Source organism: Artemia franciscana, chromosome 4, assembly GCF_032884065.1.
Source record: "Artemia franciscana chromosome 4, ASM3288406v1, whole genome shotgun sequence".
Classification (NCBI taxonomy): domain Eukaryota; kingdom Metazoa; phylum Arthropoda; class Branchiopoda; order Anostraca; family Artemiidae; genus Artemia; species Artemia franciscana.
This window is the reverse complement of record NC_088866.1, coordinates 25362248-25384580: the sequence shown is the minus strand read 5'-3', so window position 1 is coordinate 25384580 and position 22333 is coordinate 25362248. Positions and strand designations below refer to the sequence as shown.

Here is a 22333-nt window from a genome sequence, read left to right as displayed (position 1 = left end):
TTTTTTAGTTTTTTCAGTTTTGACGTCACCTGATCCAGTTTTTTCAGGTGACGTCACCTGATCCACGATCCACAGATCCACAGACAACTTATTTTTATATATATAGATATTTTTTTTTTTTTTACTTATGCCCTGGTCGTCATTTATACTCCCTGTGTCCCGGTGCTTTGTTGATTGCTAATCGAACATTCCTTTTGTCCTGGTCGCTTTCTCTTTGAGTTTCGTCATTTATTTTTTTCTTTTTTAGTTCTTTTAGTTTTTACCTTTTTTAGTTTTTTTTAGTTTTTTAGATGAAAATTTTTTTTAGTTTTTTCCTTTTTTTCTTTTTAGTTTTTTATTGGTTTTTACCTTTATTTTAGCTTATTTTTCAGTTTTTTCCTTTTTTTTAGTTTTTTTTTATTTTTTATTTTTTTAGTTTTTTACCTTTTTTTAGTTTTTTTAGTTTTTTTTAGTTTTTTAGCTTTTTTACTTTTTTTATTAGTTTTTAGTTTTTTTTTGTAGTTTTTGCCTTTTTTTAGTTTTTTCAGTTTTTTTTTTAGTTTTTTATTGGTTTTTACCTTTATTTTAGCTTATTTTTCAGTTTTTTCCTTTTTTTTTAGTTTTTAGTTTTTTTAGTTTTTTATCTTTTTTTTAGTTTTTTTAGTTTTTTTAGTTTTTAGCTTTTTTATTTTTTTTTATTAGTTTTTAGTTTTTTTTGTAGTTTTTGCCTTTTTTTTAGTTTTTTTAGTTTTTTAGCTTTTTTATTAGTTTTTAGTTTTTTTTGTAGTTTTTGCCTTTTTTTAGTTTTTTTAGTTTTTTAGCTTTTTTATTTTTTTTTATTAGTTTTTAGTTTTTTTGTAGTTTTTGCCTTTTTTAGTTTTTTCAGTTTTGACGTCACCTGATCCAGTTTTTTCAGGTGACGTCACCTGACCCATCCATCCACAGACAGACAACTTATTTTTATATAGCCTAGATAGATAAGTTGTCTGTGTGTGGATCTGTGGATCAGGTGACGTCATGTTTGTCCGCATATGACGTCTGAATTATTTCACACTAATCTATATATATAAAAATAAGTTGTCTGTGGATGGATGGATGGATGTGTCAGGTGACGTCACCTGAAAAAACTGGATCAGGTGACGTCAAAACTGAAAAAACTAAAAAAAGGCAAAAACTACAAAAAAAACTAAAAACTAATAAAAAAAATAAAAAAGCTAAAAAACTAAAAAAACTATAAAGGTAAAAACCAATAAAAAACTAAAAAAAAAACTGAAAAAACTAAAAAAAGGCAAAAACTACAAAAAAAAACTAAAAACTAATAAAAAAAGTAAAAAAGCTAAAAAACTAAAAAAACTAAAAAAACTAAAAAAAGGTAAAAAACTAAAAAAAATAAAAAATAAAAAAAAACTAAAAAAAAGGAAAAAACTGAAAAATAAGCTAAAATAAAGGTAAAAACCAATAAAAAACTAAAAAAAAAAAGGAAAAAACTAATAAATGACGACACTCAAAGAGAAAGCGACCAGGACAAAAAACTAAAAAAAAAGGCAAAAACTACAAAAAAACTAAAAACTAATAAAAAAAATAAAAAAGCTAAAAAACTAAAAAAACTAAAAAAAGGTAAAAAACTAAAAAAACTAAAAACTAAAAAAAAACTAAAAAAGGTAAAAACTAAAAGAACTAAAAAAGAAAAAAATAAATGACGACACTCAAAGAGAAAGCGACCAGGACAAAAGGAATGTTCGATTAGCAATCAACAAAGCACCGGGACACAGGGAGTATAAATGACGACCAGGACACAAGTAAAAAAAAAAATTAACAAAACTAAAAAGAAGGTAAAAACTACAAAAAAACTAAAAAGAAAAAAAAACTAAAAACTAATAAAAAAACTAAAAAATCTAAAAATCTAAATAAACTAAAAAAGAAAAAAAAAGGAAAAAAATAAAGGAGAAAAACAAAACTAAAAAACGAATGTATATACAGACCGGTACACCGGGATACAAATGACGACCGGGACACAGGGAATATAAATAACGACCGGGACACAGGGACACAACTACAACGGGGACACCGGGGGAAACAGGGGGATATAAATGACGACCGGGACAAAAAAACTAAAAAGAAATAAAAACTAAAAACTAATAAAAAAAACTAAAAAATCTAAAAATCTAAATAAGCTAAAAAAGAAAAAAAAAGGAAAAAAATAAAGGAGAAAAACAAAACTAAAAAACGAATGTATATACAGACCGGGACACCGGGATACAAATGATGACCGGGACCCGGGACACAGGGAATATAAATGACGACCGGGACACAGGGACACAACTACAACGGGGACACCGGGGGAAACAGGGGGATAACCTGACAATCTATTTATATGCAAAGACAATGGGACAGCAAAGAATGTTGTATATTCGCAAGTTTTACGTAGTTAAAACCATATATATATATATATATATCTATATTCACAGGTGGGACATAGGGACACAACTACAATGGCGCGTAACGACTTACGCGCGCGGGGGGGCTTGGGGGGGGCGCGAAGCGCCCCCACCAACTAGGTGTTGGGGTGGCGCGAAGCGCCACCCCAACAGCTAGTACAAAATAAGAAAAAAAACTAAAAAAAGGTAAAACTACAAAAAAAACTAAAAAGAAAAAAAAAACTAAAAAAGCTAAAAAACTAAAAAAAAACTAAAAAAAGGTAAAAAACTAAAAACTAAAAAAACTGAAAAAACTAAAAAAAGGCAAAAACTACAAAAAAAAACTAAAAACTAATAAAAAAACTAAAAAATCTAAAAAACTAAAAAAACTAAAAAAACTAAAAAAAGGTAAAAAACTAAAAAAAAACTAAAAACTAAAAAAGAAAAAAACTAAAAAAAGGAAAAGACTGAAAAATAAAAGAGAAAAAGAAAACTAAAAAAATATGAATAAAAATACAAAAAAATAAAAAAGATAAAAACTACAAAAAAACTAAAAAGAAAAAACGAAAAAAAACTAAAAAAGCTAAAAAAAATAAAAGAAGCAAAAATCTAAAGAAGGCAAAAACTACAAAAAAAAAGAAAACAAAATAAAAAAATCTAAAAAAGCTTAAAAACTAAAAAAAAACTAAAAAAAGATAAAAAACTAAAAAAAAAAAACTAAAAAAATGAAAAAACCATAAAATAAACTAAAAACTAATAAAAAAAAACAAAAAAAGCTAAAAAACTAAAAAAACTAAAAAAAACTAAAAAAGGTAAAAACTAAAAGAACTAAAAAAGAAAAAAAACTAAAAAAAGGAAAAAACTGAAAAATAAAGGAGAAAAAGAAAACTAAAAAAATATAAATAAAAATAAAAAAACTAAAAAGATAAAAACTTCAAAAAAAACTAAAAAGAAAAAAGAAAAAAACTAAAAAACCTAAAAAAAGGTAAAAACCAATAAAAAAAACTAAAAACAAAAAAAGGGAAAAAATTAAAAATTTATTTCATCATAAGTTTTCAACTGACGAAATTACAGACCGGGACATCGGGACACAAATGACGACCGGGACACCGGCACATAGGGAATATGAATGACGACACTCAAAGAGAAAGCGACCGGGACAAAAGGAATGTTCGATTAGCAATCAACAAAGCACCGGGACACAAATGACGACCGGGACACATTGGAGTATAAATGACGACCAGGATATAAGTAAAAAAAACTAAAAAAACTAAAAAAAGGTAAAAACTACAAAAAAACTAAAAAAAAAAAAACTAATAAAAAAACTAAAAAATCTAAAAATCTAAATAAACTAAAAAAGAAAAAAAATAAAAAAGGAAAAAAATAAAGGAGAAAAACAAAACTAAAAAACGAATGTATATACAGACCGGGACACCGGGATACAAATGACGACCGGGACACAGGGAATATAAATGACGACCGGGACACAGGGACACAACTACAACGGGGACGCCGGGGGGATATAAATGACGACCGAGACACCGGGACACATGGAATATAAATGACGCCCGGGACACTCAAAGAGAAATCACAGACTGGGACACCGGGACACAAATGACGACCTGGACACAGGGACAAAACTACAAAGGGGATGCCGGGGGGCACAAGGGGATATATAAATGACGATGGCGACACAGGGAATGGTAGATTAGCAATCACCATCAACAAAGCTCAAGGGCAATCATTAGAATCATGAGGTATAGATCTGAATACGGATTGTTTTCCCATGGACCATTATATGTTGCATTTTCAAGAGTCGGTAAACAATCTATTTATATGCACAGACAATGGGACAGCAAAGAATGTTGTATATTCGCAAGTTTTACGTAGTTAAAAACATATATATATATATATATATCTATATTCACAGGTGGGACATAGGGACACAACTACAATGGCGCATAACTAATATGGCGCGTAACGACTTATGCGCGAAGCGCCACCCCAACAGCTAGTATATATATAAAAATAAGCTGTCTGTGGATGTGTCTGTCTGTCGGGTGACGTCATGTTTGTGTGTTGACTGACGTCATGTTTTCGACTGACGAAATTACAGACCGGGACATCGGGACACAAATGACGACCGGGACACCGGCACATAGGGAATATAAATGACGACCGGGACACTCAAAGAGAAAGCGACCGGGACACAAGGAATGTTCGATTAGCAATGACCATCAACAAAGCACCGGGACACAAATGACGACCGGGACACAGGGAGTATAAATGACGACCAGGACATTAGTAAAAAAAAAACTAAAAAAACTAAAAAAGGTAAAAACTACAAAAAAATAAAAAGAAAAAAACTAAAAACTAAAAAAAACTAAAAAAGCTAAAAAACTAAAGAAACTAAAAAAGAAAAAAAAAGGAAAAAAATGAAAAAAATGAAAAATAAAGGAGAAAAACAAAACTAAAAAAATTAAAATAAAAAAACTAAAAAGAAAAAGAAGAAAAACTAAAAAAACTTTAAAAAAGTAAAACCAAAAAAAAAACTAAAAAGAAAGAGGCGTTTTGTCAGCGGAAATAAAAATTTTATGCGTATCAGTAGGCATCAAATCGATGGCTGTTTTGAACAGACGCACCAAATTATTATTTTCGTGGAAAAGATGTTGCAATTGGGAAACGATTGTCCTTTCAATGTTGGGAGAAATTTCGCAACGTGCATTCAATTCAGAATTTCTATCACTGATGAAGTACAATTGTAAAATTTATAATTCTCGCCTGAGAATGGTAGAAGGGACCCTGCTCTATGATAAATTTGCCCTTTTACTTTGAAAGTAGACATAAATTGATCTGGATTTTCGATTTGGGCTCAAACGACGTCATTTGGAAACATGAGTTATATTTTCCGATTTGTGATAAAAAACACTTAGATTCTGACGTAGTTCCAGTAAGGAAAGTCTTCAATGGCTCTGGTGGTGCAGCCAATAGATGAAGTTTAACTTTTCCTGAGGCGCAACACATTCCCATTGTTTCACCATTGAATTTCAAGGCCTTGCAATAGGGACAAATTTTAGACATAGTCCCGATTTGAACACATCTACTCAAGCTATAATCATCGACTGGGCTGTACCTGAATGCCAGGCGATAACTTTCAGGTTGCTCTGATTCCTCGGCATGCTTTCATTTCTTACTTTAGATATATAAAAATAAGTTGTCTGTGTGTGTGTGTGTCGAGTGACGTCATGTTTGTGTGTCGACTGACGTCATGTTTGTTGATTAACGAAATTACACACCGGGACATCGGGACACAAATGACGACCGGGACACCGGGACATAGGGAATATAAATGACGACCGGGACACAGGGAATATAAATGACGACCAGGACACTCAAAGAGAAATTACAGACCGAAACACCGGAACACAAATGACGACCGAGACAAAAATGACGACCGGGACACCGCGACACAGGGAATATAAATGACGACCGCGACACTCAAAGAGAAATTACAGACTGGAACACCGGGACACATATGACGACCGGGACACAGGGAAACAACAACAACGGGCATATATATATATATATATATATATATATATATATATATATATATATATATATATATATATATATATATATATATATATATATATATATATATATATATATATATATATATATGTATATATATATATATATATATATATATATGTATATATATATGTATATATATATATATATATATATATATATATATATATATATATATATATATATATATATATATATATATATATATATATATATATATATATATATATATATATATATATATATATATATATATATATATCTATATATATAAAAATAAGTTGTCTGTCTGTCTGTCTGTGGATCAGGTGACGTCATGTTTCTGTGTCGGCTGACGTCATGAAATTAGTTGTCGTCATTTTTGCTTTGACGGTGACGTCATTCAAGATATTTAAGACATATGTTCACGTAGAAATCTATTAATGTTTAAGTTTAAAATGACTGAAGAACTTACAATGGCAAAATCCGATGAAGATGCTCAAAGAGTCTATGCCAAAAAACTTGCTGCTGATAGAGAAAGTCAGAAAAGAAAGCGTGCCGAGGAATCAAGGAATCACAAGAACAGCAAGAAAACAGGCTTGCGGCTAAAGAACGCAAAACCGCGCAGTTAGATGAAAATCAACCCGGGAAAGCGAGAGTCAAAACATATCAACCGGGACGCAGGGACACAACTACAACGGGGACGCCGGGGCACAGGCGGGATATATAATTGACGACTGGGACACAGGGATTGTTTGAATAGAAATTACAGACCGGGACACAAATGACGACCGGGACACTGGGACACAGGGAATATAAATGACGACCGGGACCCTCAAAGAGAAAATACAAACTGGGACATCAGGACACAAATGACGACCGGGACACAGGGAATATAAATGCTATTTATATGCACAGACAATGGGACAGCGAAGAATGTTGTATATTCGCATGTTTTACGTAGTTAAAATATATATTTATATCTATCTCTATTCACAGGTGGGACACAGGGACACAGCTACAATGGCGCGTAACTAATATGGCGCGTAACGACTTACGCGCGCGGGGGGGGCTTGGGGGTTCGCGAAGTGCCCCACCAACTAGGTGTTGGGGTGGCGCGAAGCGCCACCCCAATTCCCAACAGCTAGTCTTCTATATATATAAAAATGTAGTGTCCGTCCGTCTGTCCGTTACACTTTGACGTCATATTGTAACAGCTAACAGATAAAATGAAAGTATAAAAAAAAATTGAGGCTCTTTTTAAATTTTATTAAATTGTTTAAAATGTAAAAAACTGGTGATTACAGAAATATTTCAATATATTTTGACAATGGATTAAAGCAATTCGAAAACCTTAATACAGAAAACCAAAAGTTTGAAGTTTAGTAGCAATTGTTGAAGTTTAGAATGCTTGCTGCTCAAAGAAAATTTGTCAAAGTGTCAATTAACATCATAAAGAAACTATTATTAAATTGCTTAAAATGTAAAACAAGAGGTATGAGCTCTAACAAAATTCTAAGGATCAATAGTTTGATTTAAAAGGAAAATCAGAGGCTTAATGCCGGTCAGGATTTAAAATAAGAGCTTTGAGTCACGATGTCTTTCTAAATATCAAAATTCATTGAGATCCGATTACACACTCGTAACTTGTAAATATCTAATTTTTTCCAATTTTTCCTCTCCCTTTAAACACTTAGATGGTCGAATCTGGGAAAACGACTTTATCAAGTCAATTTGTGCAGCTCCCTGACACTCCTACCAATTTTTATCGTCCTTGCACGTCCAGAAGCACCAAACTCGCCAAATCACTGAACCCCTCCCCCCAAATCCCCCAAAGAGGGCGAATTCAGTACGGTTACGTCAATCACGTATCAAGGACACTTGCTTATTCTATCCACCAAGCTTCATCCCGATTCCTCCACTCCAAGGGTTTTCCAAGATTTCCCCCACCAACTCCCCCAAGGTCAAAAGATCTAGTCGGGATTTGAAATAAGAGCTCCGAGACATGAATTCCTGCTAAATATCAAATTTCATTAATATCCGATCACCTATTCGTAACATAAAATACCCACGTTTTCCAGGAATTCCGGTTTCAACCTCCATCTGCCCCCAATGACACACGATCTGGTCGGAATTTAAAGTTAGAGCTTTAAAGCACAAGATCCTTTTAAATATCAAATTTCATTAAGATCTGGTCACCCTTTGGTAAGTTACAAGTACCTCAATTTTCAAAATTACCCCCCCCCCAACTCCACCAAAGAGAGCAGATCCGGTCTGGTTATGTCAGTCACGTATCTTAGACAGGTTTTTATTCTTCCCATCCAGTTTCATCCTGGTCTCTCCGCTTTAAGTATTTTCTAAGATTTCTGGTCCCCCCAACTGCCCCCCAATGACGCTGGATCTGGTTGAGATTTAAAATAAGAGATCTGAGTTACGAGGTCCTTCTAAATATGAAGTTTCATGAAGATCCGATCACTCCTTCGTAAGTTAAAAATACGTCATTTTTCCTAATTTTTCAGGATTAACCCCCCTCCCAATAGAGCGGATCCGTTCCAATTATGTCAATCACGTATCTAAGATTTCTGCTTATTTTTTCCACCAAGTTTCATCCCGATTCCTCCAATCTAAGCGTTTTCCATGATTTTAGGTTCCCCACCCCACACTCCCCCAATGTCACCAGATCCAGTCGGGATTTAATATAAGAGCTTTGAGACACCATATCCTTCTAAACATCAAATTTCATGGAGATCCGATCACCCGTTCGTAAGTTAAAAATGCCTCATTTTTTCTAATTTTTCAGAACTAACCCCCCCCCAATAGAACGGATCCATTCCAATTATGTCATCGACGTATCTAAGACTTCTGCTCATTTTTCCCACAAAGTTTCATCCCGATCCCTCCACTCTAATTGTTTTCCAAGATTTTAGAGTTCCCCCTCCCACCCCCCAACCCCTCATTTTCTTCTAATTTTTCAGCATTAAGCCCCCCTCCAACTACCCTAAAGAGAGTGGATCCGTTCTAGTTAAGACAATCCTGGATATAGGACTTGTGCTTATTTTTCCCACCAAGTTTCATCCGATCCCTCCACTCTAAGTATCTCCCAAGATTTTAGGTTTCCCTCTCCCAACTCCCCCCCAATGTCACCAGATCCGGTCGGGGTTTAAAATAGCAGCTCTGAGACACGATATCCTTCGAAACATCGAATTTCATCTCTATGTGATCAACTGTTCGTATGTTAAAAATACTTCAATTTTTCAATTTTTCCCTAATTAACGGTCCCCCCACTCCTCCCAGAAGGTCAAATCGGGAAAACAACTATTTCTACTTTAATTTGGTCCGGTTCCTGATACGCCTGCCAAATTTCATCGTCCTAGCTTACCTGGAAGTGCCTAAAGTAGCAAAACCGGGACCGACAGACTGACAGAATTTGCGATTGCTATATGTCACTTGGTTAATACCAAGTGCCATAAAAACTGGTGATTGCACAAATTTTTTATATATATAAAAACTAGCTGTTAGGGTGGCACTTCACGCCACCCCAACACCTAGTTGGTGGGGGCGCTTCGCACCCCCCCAAGCCCCCCCCCCCCCCACGCGCGTAAGTCGTTACGCGCCATTGTAGTTGTGTCCCTGTGTCCCACCTGTGAATATAGATAAAAGAGAAAAGATTTCTCTTTTCGTTATAGATATATATATGTTTTTAACTACGTAAACCTTGCGAATATACAACATTCTTCGATGTCCCATTGTCTGTGCATATAAATAGATTGTCAGGTTTACCGACTCTTTGTCTTAGATTGTCAGGTTTACCGAAAATGCAACATAAAATTGTCCATGGGAAAACTAATCCGTATTCAGATCTATACCTCATTATTTTAATGATTGCCCTTGAGCTTTGTTGATGGTGATTGCTAATCGAACATTCCCTGTGTCCCGGTCGTCATTTATATTCCCAGTATCCCGGTCGTCATTCGTGTCCCAGTGTCCCAGTCTGTAATTTCTCTTTGAGCGTCCCGTTCGTCATTTATATTCCCTGTGCCCCGGTCGTCATTTGTGTCCCGGTGTCCCGGTCTGTAATTTATCTTTGAGTGTCCCGGTCGTCATTTATATCTCCTGGTCGTTATTTGTGTCCCAGTGTCCCAGTCTGTAATTTCTCTTTGAGAGTCCCGGTCGTCATTTATATTCCCTGTGTCCTGGCTTTTAGTTTTCTTTTTCTCCTTTATTTTTCAGTTTTTTCCTTTTTTTAGTTTTTTTATTAGTTTTTAGTTTTTTTTTCTTTTTAGTTTTTTTGTAGTTTTTACCTTTTTTAGTTTTTTTTAGTTTTTTTTTCCTTTTTGGTTTAAGTTTTTTACCTTTTATTTGCTTTTTTTAGTTTTTTAGCTTTTTTAGTTTTTTTTAGTATTTTCTTTTTAGTTTTTTTTGTAGTTTTTACCTTTTTTAGTTTTTTTCTTCTTTTGTATTAATGCTAAAGCCAAGGTTCAAACCTGGGGCCTCTCGGACCTAGAACCTGAAACATAACGCTTTACCAACTCAGCTACTTCGGCTTGAATACATTCGTTTTGAGCAGCTTCCTCGGGTGTTGCCATTGTAGGTTCTTCAGTCATTTTACAATTAGAAATTTCTCTTTCAACGATCTTCTTACAATTAAAAGTTTGTCTTTGAACATATTCTTAAATACCTGTGTCTTGGTCGTCATTTATATTCCCTGTGTCCCGGTCGTCATTTGGGTCCCGGTATCCCACTCTGTAATTTCTCTTTCAGTGTCCCGGTCGTCATTTATATTCACACTGTCCCGGTCGTCATTTGTGTCCCGGTCTGTAATTTCTCTTTGAGTGTTTTTTCTTTTTAGTTTTTTTTAGTTTTTTACCTTTTTCCTTTTTTCAGTTTTCTTTTTCTTCTTTATTTTTCAGCGTCACTATGAAATACATATCGCCGAACCTTTGTTTTCTCAACTAAAATCTGGTAGGCATTGATGACCTTATCCAAGTCAAAATCCCAAACCAATCATCATCGCTATCATTTTCAGTTTTGATGTTTTGACTCTCGCTGTCCAGGTCGATTTTCATCTAACTGCGCGGTTTTGCGTTCTTTAGCCGCAAGCCTGTTTTCTTGCTGTTCTTGTGATTCCTTGGCACGCTTTCTTTTCTTACTTTCTCTATCAGCCGCAAGTTTTTTGGCATAGACTCTTTGAGCAGCTTCCTCGGCTTTTTCCGTCCACGATCTTCTTACAATAAAAAATTTGTCTTTGAACGATTTTCTTAAATACATTTAATGACGTCATCGTCATAACAAACATGACGACAACTAACTTCATGACGACATGACGTCACTCGACAGACCCACAGACAAATAACTTATATATATATATATATATATATATATATATATATATATATATATATATATATATATATATATATATATTTATATATATATAAGTCGCGCCCCCCATAGCCCCCCCGCGCGCGTAAGTCGTTACGCGCCATATTAGTTACGCGCCATTGTAGTTGTGTCCCTGTGTCCCACCTGTGAATATAGATAGATTTATATATGTGTTTCAAACTACGTAAAAATTGCGAATATACAACATTCTTGGCTTTCCCATTGTCTGTGCATATACAAAGCCGTATGTACTAATAATGACGTCATATGCAAACGCTCTTTTTACAAACAAACAAACATGCATACACACAACTCGTTTTTATATAGATAGATAGATAGATAGATACAATACAAATTAACTGCGTAAAACTTGCAAATATACAACATTCTTCGCTGTCCAATTGTCGCTGCATATAAATAGATTGTCAGGTTTACCGACCCTCGAACATGCAACGTACAATTGTCCATGGGAAAAACAATCAGTATTAAGATCTATACCACATTTTTCTAATGATTGACCTTGAGCTTTGTTAATGGTGATTGCAAATGCTAATCGAATTGGGAATTGCAATCTTTTAAATTGAAAAGGCAGATCCGTTGGAATCATGGGAATGCGAGGAATAAGAACAACCTCACTCTCAAAAGGCCCTGTCAAGATTGTGGCCTCTATTAGGTTTTCCATTGTTTTTTTTACGGCAAGTCGCGTGCCATTGCAAAGCTTTGGTGGGTTGATATTTCTTAAAAGTATTATTGGAACGCCTATTTTTAGTTGTAGCACGTGTGGTGGAAACCCTGAAAGATCTATGGAATTTAAAAATTCAGATGGATAATTAACCGCTTCATTTGGTTCCAAAACTGTGTCGACTGACTTGTAAAGGACTGCCTGGTCTCGAATCTTGGTCAAAACAATATTGTTGATTTCGTGGACGTCTATATTTTTGGGTGCGAGAATCGCTCTTTCACTTAGCCATTTATTATTTTTATAATTTTTTAGAATATTCAGAAATACTTTTTCAATCAATTCATTTTTGGACGTCACTAAATTACAGAAAACAGCAGGTAGTCGTATACGTCCTGAAATTGAGTCTACTGGGAGCTTTCCGTTTCCAATTGCCAGCAATTGATCTGAAAATGTTTGACCAGAGTCATCGTTTTGCAATCGGACACGCATATTTGTAGTTAATTTTAATATTTTTACGTGTGCCCATAAATCAGAATTTTTCAGGCAAGCATTCATTTCGTCTGCAGGAGTTGATCTAGGTATTATAGGTAATGTTTGCCTGAAATCTCCCGCAAGCAATATTAATGTGCTGCCAAAGGGTTTCGACTTCCCTCTCAAATCTTTCAAGCATTGATCCAGACCCTCGAGCGATTTTTTGTGTGCCATTGTGCACTCATCCCAAATAATAAAGTTGCATTGCTGCAATACTTTACCCATCCCAGATGATTTGGAAATATTGCACGTGGGAATTTCTGTAGAATGCAAATTCAGAGGCAATTTCAAAGCGGAATGAGCAGTTCTTCCACCAGGCAGCAATGTTGCGGCTATTCCGGACGACGCAATTGCCAACGCTATATCATTTTTTGATCGAATTGATGCCAGAATCAGTTTTATCACAAAAGTTTTACCAGTACCTCCTGGCGCATCCAAAAAGAAAATTTCTCCAACGTTGTTATCGACACAATGCATTATCGTATCATAAATGTCTTTTTGTTCCGACGTTAACTTGGAAATGTTATTTTGTACATACGACAATAGTTCACTCGTACTGTAACTTTGTTCATGATCCAATTCTACACATGTCGAAACAGCAGCGATACCGTTAGGTGAAGGCATTCCCAAATCCTGAAGAGGTTTGTTTGCCATACGTACGCACAAATCTTCTATAATAACTAAAGTGTAGTTATAAATTTCTGATGTAAAATCAAAAGTCATATCTGACGTCTCTAACTGTTTTCGATGGAGTATATCTTCGGATATTTTTTACTTATATTTTTCCCATAACTCTGTAGGAGCTGATGGAGAGCAAGTTGTGAAAATGATGCCAAACAATGAACGAATTTGACTTGGGGTTGACGTTTCGCACGCGTCATTGATGCAGTTATCCCAGTGTTGGTCATTCTCCAATAAATTCAGAGTTTGGCATGCACTACGGTAAGTGTCATGTATAGTACCGTTAACAGTTCTCAAATACTCAAAGGATGTCGGACCGGGTACATTCACCAAAAGCAGGCGTAGAAAGAAGCATTCATGTTGATTGGGGTGAACGGTGTAGAGTCTTCCTATCGTGGTATCTTTGAAAATGGTAGGTTGGCCGTCGACTGACTTACCCTGTTTTCGACGTTCAAATACTTTATTTTTAGTATTCCACGTGTAATACGAAGGCATCTCGTCCCAAGATTGATTACATGTAAATGTAATAAATAAATCTGGACGACCATAGAGACGAACATACGCAATAGCATCTTGAGCATATTCATGCATATGACGGGGACTGCCAGCATATGACGAAGGTAAAATTGTTAATCTTCCAACGTTTGTGGTATTACCGTCATTTACAACTGCATCTCGCAAATGAATGTATTGTTCAGAGCGGAGCTTGGTCTGATTCAGGCGGATATATAGCAAACGTTCTGATTCAATTTTAGCATACATATCAACGACAAATTGGTGAAACAATTCACGGCATTTTAAAATATAATTTTCTTCGTCCTGCCGAATCATTAGTCTATAGGAATAATAATACATTGCACAACATTTCCTATTCATTTCTTTGTTAGCGGCTGGATTCATCAATTTAATATTAAAGTGATAGCCGTCGGCTCCATCCCAAAAAATGACAGGATATAGTAGGGCATCGTAGCATCGATGAGTTTCAGCAATTCTTAACAACTGAGCGTTTCGCTTATGAAGAATAATATCTCGAGGTAAAAACTGATCACCGACCATAACCATTGCCACTTTGTCGACAGTTGGAGCATTGTATCTACGCACATGTTGGCCAGGAGGCGTTTTGTCAGCGGAAATAACAATTTTATGCGTATCAGTAGGCATCAAATCGATGGCTGTTTTGAACAGACGCACTAAATTATTATTTTCGTGGAAAAGATGTTGCAATTGGGAAATGATTGTCCTTTCAACGTTGGGAGAAATTTCGCAACGTGCATTCAATTCAGAATTTCTATCACTGATGAAGTACAATTGTAAAAATTTATGATTCTCACCTGAGAATGGTAGAAGGGACCCTGCTCTATGATAAATTTGCCCTTTTACTTTGAAAATAGACATAAATTGATCTGGATTTTCGATTTGGGCTCCAAACGACGTCATTTGGAAACATGAGTTGTATTTTCTGATTTTTGACAAAAACGCTTAGATTCTGACGTAGTTCCAGTAAGGAAAGTCTTCAATGGCCCTGGTGGTGCAGCCAATAGAGGAAGTTTAACTTTTCCTGAGGCGCAACACATTCCCATTGTTTCACCATTGAATTTCAAGGCCTTACAATAGGGAAAAATTTTAGACATTGTCCCGATTTGAACACATCTACTCAAGCTATAATCATCGACTGGGCTGTACCTGAATGCCAGGCGATAACTATCAGGTTGCTCTGATTCCTCGGCACGCTTTCTTTTCTTACTTTCTCTATCAGCAGCAAGCCTGATTTCTTGCTGTTCTAGTGATTCCTCGGCACGCTTTCTTTTCTTACTTTCTCTATCAGCAGCAAGCCTGATTTCTTGCTGTTCTTGTGATTCCTCGGCACGCCTTCTTTTTTCATTTTCTCTTTCAGCAGCAAGTCTGTTTTCGCGTTGCTCTGGTAGTTCCTCGGCACGCTTTCTGTTCTTTCTTTCTCTATCAGCCTCAAGCCTGTTTCCTTGCTGTTCTTTTGATTCCTCGGCACGCTTTCTGTTCTTTCTTTCTCTATCAGCCTCAAGCCTGTTTCCTTGCTGTTCTTTTTATTCCTCGGCACGCTTTCTTTTCTGACTTTCTCTATCAGCAGCAAGTTTTTTAAAATGAGGACAACTAACTTCATGACGTCAGTCGACACAGAAACATGACGTCACCTGACAGACAGACAAACAGACAGACAACTTATTTTTATATATATAGATAAGCTGTAAGTTTGTGTATTTCTCCGCATATGACGTCATTATAAGTATATAAGGGGGCGATTCAAAGAGAAATTTCAGTATAAATCCTACATTGGGAGAAAAAACAGCCGAGGAAGCTGCTCAAAGAGTTGATTCAAAAGAAATTTTAGTATAAATTCTACAATGGCAGAAGAAACAGCCAAGGAAGCGGCTCAAAGAGTTAGTGCCAAAAGGCTTGCGGCTAAAAGAAAAAGTAAGAAAAGAAAGCATGCCGAGGAATCACAAGAACACAGTGAAAACAGGCTTGCGTCTTAGAGAGAAATTACCAAAAAAATCGTGCCGAGGAATCAGAAGAACAACGTGAAAACAGGCTCGCGGCTCAAGGAGATAATACCAAAAGAAAGCGTGCCGAGGAATCACAAGAACACAGTGAAAACAGGCTTGCGTCTCAGAGAGAAATTACCAAAAAAATCGTGCCGAGGAATGACAAGAACAACGTGGAAACAGGCTTGAGGCCCAAAGAGAAATTACCGAAAAAATCATGCCGAGGAAACACAAGAACAACGTGAAAACAGGCTTGCGGCTCAAAGAGATAATGCCAAAAGAAAGCGTGCCGAGGAATCACAAGAGCAACGTGAAAACAGGCTTGCGGCTCAAAGAGATAATGCCAAAAGAAAGCGTGCCAAGGAATCACAAGAGCAACGTCAAAATTATCGCCTGGCATTCAGGTACAGCCCAGTCGATGATTATAGCTTGAGTAGATGTGTTCAAATCGGGACTATGTCTAAAATTTGTCCCTATTGCAAGGCCTTGAAGTTTAATGGAGAAACAATGGGAATGTGTTGCGCCTCAGGAAAAGTTAAACTTCCTCAACTGGCTGCACCACCAGAGCCATTGAAGACTTTGTGACGCTACAGAATGGGACACCGGGACACAAGGAATATAAATGACGACCGGGACACAGGGTATATAAATGACGACCGGGATAATGAAAGAGAAATTACAGACCGAGACACCGGGACACAAATGACGACCGGGACACCATGACACAGGGAATATAAATGACGACCGGAACACAGGGACACTACTACAACGGGGACGCCGGAAGGGCACAGGGGGCATATACAAATGACGACAGGGACACAGGGGATATTCGATTAGCAATCACCATCAACAAAGCTCAAGGGCAATCATTAGAAAAATGCGGTATAGATCAGAATACGGATTGTTTTCCCATGGACAATAATATGTTGCATGTTCAAGAGTCGGTAAACCTCACAATTTATTTATATGAGCAGACAATGGGACAGCGAAGAATGTTGAAAATTCGCAAGTTTTACGTAGTTAAGAAAACATATACATATATATGTAAACATATACATATATATATATATATATATATATATATATATATATATATATATATATATATATATATAATATATATATATATATATATATATATATATATATATATATATATATATATATATATATATATATATATATATATATATATATATATATATATATATAAATAAGTTGTCTGTCTGTGTGTCTGTCTGTCAGGTGACGTCATGTTTCTGTGTCGACTGACGTCATGAAGTTAGTTGTCGTCATTTTTGCTATGACGGTGACGTCATTAAAGATATTTAAGACATGCGTTCACGGAAAAATGTTTAATTGTAAAATGACTGAAGAACCTACAATGGCAACAGCCGAGGAAGCTGCTCAAAGAGTCTATGCCAAAAAACTTGCTGCTGATAGAGAAAGTAAGAAAAGAAAGCGTGCCGAGGAATCACAAGGACAGCAAGAAAACAGACTTGCAGCTGATAGAGAAAGTAAGAAAAGAAAGCGTGCCGAGGAATCACAAGAACAGCAAGAAAACAGGCTTGCGGCTAAAGAACGCAAAACCGCGCAGTTAGATGAAAATCCACCTGGAAAGCGAGAGTCAAAACATATCAAAACTGAAAATGATAGCGATGATGATTGGGTTTGGGATTTTGACTTGGATAAGGTCATCAATGCCTACCAGATTTAAGTTAAAAAAAAAAAGGTTCGGCGATAAGTACTTCATAGTGACGCTGAAAAATAAAGAAGAAAAAAAACTGAAAAAATGTAAAAAACTAAAAAAAAACTAAAAAGAAAAAACACTCAAAGATAAATTACAGACCGGGACACAAATGACGACCGACACAGAGGGAATATAAATGACGACCGGGAACCTCAAAGAAAAATTACAGACTGGGACACCCGGACACAAATCACGACCGGAAATATAAATGACGACCGGGACACAGGGACACAACTACAACGGGGACGCCGGGGGCACAGGCGGGATATATAATTGACGACTGAGACACAGGGATTGTTTGAATAGAAATTACAGACCGGGACACCGGGACACAAATGACGACCGGGACACTGGGACACAGGAAATATAAATGACGACCGGGACACTCAAAGAGAAATTACAAACTGGGACACCAGGACACAAATGACGACCGGGACACAGGGAATATAAATGCTATTTATATGCACAGACAATGGGACAGCGAAGAATGTTGTATATTCGCATGTTTTACGTAGTTAAAAATATATATTTATATCTATCTCTATTCACAGGTGGGACACAGGGACACAGCTACAATGGCGCGTAACTAATATGGCGCGGTACGACTTACGCGCGCGGGGGGGGCTTGGGGGGCGCAAAGCGCCCCACCAACTAGGTGTTGGGGTGGCGCGAAGCGCCACCCCAACAGCTAGTATATATATAAATATATATATATATATATATATATATATATATATATATATATATATATATATATATATATATATATATATTTATGTATATATATATTATATTATATATATATATATATATATATATATATATATATATATATATATATATATATATACATATATATATATATATATATATATATATATATATATATATATATATATATATATATATATATATATATATATATATATTCACAGGTGGTACCCAGTGACACAACTACAATGGCGCATAACTAATATGGTGCGTAACGACTTACGCGCGCGGGGGGCTTTGGGGGGGCGCGAAGCACCTCCACCAACTAGGTGTTCGTGTGGCGCGAAGCGCCACACCAACATTTAGTATTTCTATATATTTTGACAATGGATTAAAGCAATTCAAAAGCCTTAAAACAGAAAACCAAACCAATTTACGTCATCAATTCGATCCAGAAATGACATATCGTTGCAGAGACCCAGAACAAAAGGGACAATGAGAATCCATATGTAGAAGCCTATCGCTTGCCATGCTGGGGCCCGAGGGGACCAGTGGCAAAGCCGCCGGGACCCAGCACTGTCTGTGGTTAGAACACAAGGGACAATGAGAATCCATATATAGAAGCCTGCCGCGTGCCATTCTTGGGCCCGGTGGCGATGCCGCCGAGACCCAGCACTGTCTGCGGTTAGAACACAAGGGACAATGAGAATCCATATATAGAAGTCTGCCGCGTGCCATGCTGGGGCCCGGCGGTGAAGCCGCCGGGACCCAGCTATTATAGTGATAAAACTGATCATTTGTAGCTGATTCAGCAATGTTAACTGTTGTTTCGATCAGTCTTAATAGTAAAATGTCATTTTGAAAACAAATTTATGGAAATTTTGAAGAAATACCCAAACCCTCGAAAACTGCGTCGAACTTTAACAGGAGGTACACCATTCGAATCAACAATGTCAAAAACCCATATAGAAAACATACAGCCCCCAACCTTGAATAAAAAGAAAAATTCCTTTTTTTGCACTGGTATTAATTATGTCCTCTTTTTTTTCGTTTTTTTTTCAATTATATTTTCAAGATTTACAGATTGTACATTCAGATATTCTGTTTTGTTGCTGCATGTTGGAAGTTTCCGAAACCGAACATAAACTTACGCAATATCAAGTTTGAGGTCTCCTCGCTAAGCATATTATATTTATGACACTTGTTGTGTATATTTTGCATACAAGTTTTTTAGGTTTACCTGGGTAATCTGGCAACAAAGGAAGTGAAATTAGACTAATCACAGTTTGAATAGCTCCCATCACGAAAAATGGCATTTTGAAACCGCCATATTCGTACAATGCTCCACCAGCAATTGGACCAATCATTTGAGCCAAACTCATCATCAGCCGAGTCCATGACTGCAATACAATATGAATGATTATAGATATGTGCTAATATTGTTCTTTAATATTTAAAGTTTCAAACAGAGATATATGTGTGAAAATTTCAAGAGAAGAGGGGTTCGAAAACAGACTTTTATCCCTAGTGTCCTTTCTCGAACAGTATAGATTTTTCTCTTTTCATACATTCTTGGACATTCAGGAGGGGGGAGGAATACCTGACCTACCCCTTACCTCTTAGGGTGCCCATATTTGCTATACAACTAAAAATTGTCCAAATATAGAATTTGTCAGACAATTTCATTGCTTCCCTCGAAGTTTTATGATACTGATGGATTTCAGCGTGAACCCCAGCTAAAAGCGAAATTCTAAGCCTAGTATATATACAATTTCTGCTAAAAGTAAAGTGTGTTTTTATCTTATGCATCCAACTCGACACAAAACCCCTTTCTTGAATAAAATTATTTCTATTAATCTCACATATATACAATATACAGCGGTTCTCTCATATTAGAAGATAATTTAGACAAATTAAATACGTAGGAGTCACCCTGCCTTGTTGTTTGGTTCCACAAATATTGGATTTGACAATATAATGTCGTACAAGAACATAATTCAGACACATGCCTTGTTGTTTTTAGGTGCATTGAATTTGCACCTATTGGATAAGCACAATTTAGGCAAATTAAATATGTAGGAGTCACCCCGCCTTGTTTTTTTGTTAGACGAATATTGGATTTGCCAATATAATGTCGTACAAGAACAGAATTCAGACATATGTCTTGTTGTGTTGCGAGAGCAACACTTTGGTTTTGTCCCCGTTTTTTTTTTCTATGCCGCCGATGTCGGATTATTCCTGGAAACTGGTAAGGGTCTAACCTATGCCGTTTTTACGGAAAGTGTAGACCTCAGGCTGGAATGATGAATGTGGCATTACATTTTGGAAAGCTCCGCAGAACTCTCGCCTGGGGCCAAAAAGGATGGTTTTTGCTTGTCCACGAGCCAGAGCCTATGGTGTGCGAAGTGAAGTGGAGTTATGTAGCCTATGTCAGAGAGGAGTATCTGAAGTTGTGCAGCCAAGCTTTCGTTTCATCAAACCATGTTTCTGCTTTCGAGTGGAAAGCTCCGTTCCAGCAGGCAAGTAGGCAGGCACCACTTTCAAATTGAAGATGGACTAAAATCTATAAGTGTTAAAAATATGCGGCAGTTACCCGGCCCCATAGCCAATATATCTTCTTTGAGTGATAAATAGAAAAATTCACAGAAGCAAAAAGCGGCATTTTCCCACGGGTCCGAAAGTGCTGCCGTGATTTTCGCTGGGTTTATCATTTGTTTTTTCGAACTCGGGATTGAGGTAGAGAAATTTTATCAGATGTACCTCTTAAACTTTAAAAGTTCTGTCACTGCTAAGGAGATTGGAGCTTATACTTTGCTCCTTTCTAAGTGGTGACGTTAGAAAGTTGGCCTACGGCAAGAAAATCAACTTTTGAACTAAAACAGATAGAATTTTTTTTTCGATGGCAATCGATAGCTCTTGATGAGCTGATCAAAGTATATGTCATCCATTTTTTGATACAAAAATTCCTTCATGAGATATACTAGTTTGAAAGTTTCAAGGGGTTGACAACTTCAGTAGTAGGGTATACACATAAACCAAAACTAAGCCGATACCAATTGTAAGACATGTAGGGGACTTGTAAGGAAAGGTCAGCTGTTAGCTCATAATCATCTTCGGCAGTGAGGGGTTTGCAAATTTTGTAATTTAGTGCACCTTTTGTTTGTTTCCAGTGTGTTTGATGATACGACCGAGTTGGTTCCAGTGGTAACACATGTAGGGGACTTGTAAGTAATAATCGTCTGTTAGGCTACAATCATCTTTAGTGAAGAGGGTTTTGTAACTTTTGCTAGTTGGTGTAGCCTACCCATACTCACTGTAACCTAGAATCAAGTGTTTACGCAACGGGTACAAACGATAACTTAAAAAAACGAGGCAGTTTCGTAATAATTAATAGTGTCATCTATGGTATTTTGATCCTGAAAAGTTACGGATAGCTCTACCAACTAGATTATATAAGATACTGTTCCAAGTCTTGATCCGTCACGATATCTACCATTGAAAAGGATAAACTTCAACTGGCTGCAAAAACAATTTAGTCACTTCTTTCAATATTCTTTTGTTATTGTTGTTTTTTCAACGCAGAGGAATAGCCTTTAATCATGTGATTACTGATCGCGTTCTTCTTTGAACATAACGTTTTAAAAGCTTCGATAGGTTGACAACTTCAGCGTTTAACCCATAGCAAAGAAACACAACCAAATTTATTCGGCGAAGCCGGACAAAGGTTGCCGCAACAATTGACGTTGCTCAGGCAACATAGGTCTAGTTGTTTTTGGATGTAGTAGATAAGCACCAATTTGATATGCATAATTTAGCCAAATTAAAAATGCAGGAGTCATCCTGCCTTATTGTTTGATTCCACAAATATTGAATTTTGCCAAAATGATGACATACAAGAAGAAAATTCAGAAATATCTCATGTCGTTTTTTAGGTGCATTAGATATGACTTACTGTGAGCGATCTTTTGCTTTTATTCTTATTTTATGCACAACAATGGCGTTTTTATACGTAGGCTATGTGCTTAGCAGAAATATTCAGAGTTTTATCTTTTATTATCTATAAAAGAAGTTTTTCTTACAAAGCTTCACTATCTTATACTAAGTTACA

At 36.1% G+C, this 22333-nt stretch overlaps 1 protein-coding gene and 1 long non-coding RNA gene across 2 annotated transcripts in view; both read right to left on the bottom strand.

Annotated features, from left to right (window-relative positions):
• Nucleotides 1–22333, bottom strand: part of LOC136026199 (MFS-type transporter SLC18B1-like) — a 155245-nt gene that overhangs the window by 54941 nt on the left and 77971 nt on the right. Inside the window, exon 7 of the mRNA XM_065702524.1 lies at nucleotides 19466–19625. Within this exon, the coding sequence (XP_065558596.1) occupies nucleotides 19466–19625 (160 nt within the window). The remainder of the gene's footprint in view (nucleotides 1–19465; nucleotides 19626–22333) is intronic.
• LOC136026198 (uncharacterized) lies at nucleotides 6300–18051 on the bottom strand. Its single transcript, XR_010617239.1, has 2 exons — nucleotides 17750–18051; nucleotides 6300–6803 (listed from the first exon to the last, which is right to left on the bottom strand). It is a non-coding gene; the product is annotated as an uncharacterized LOC136026198 (long non-coding RNA).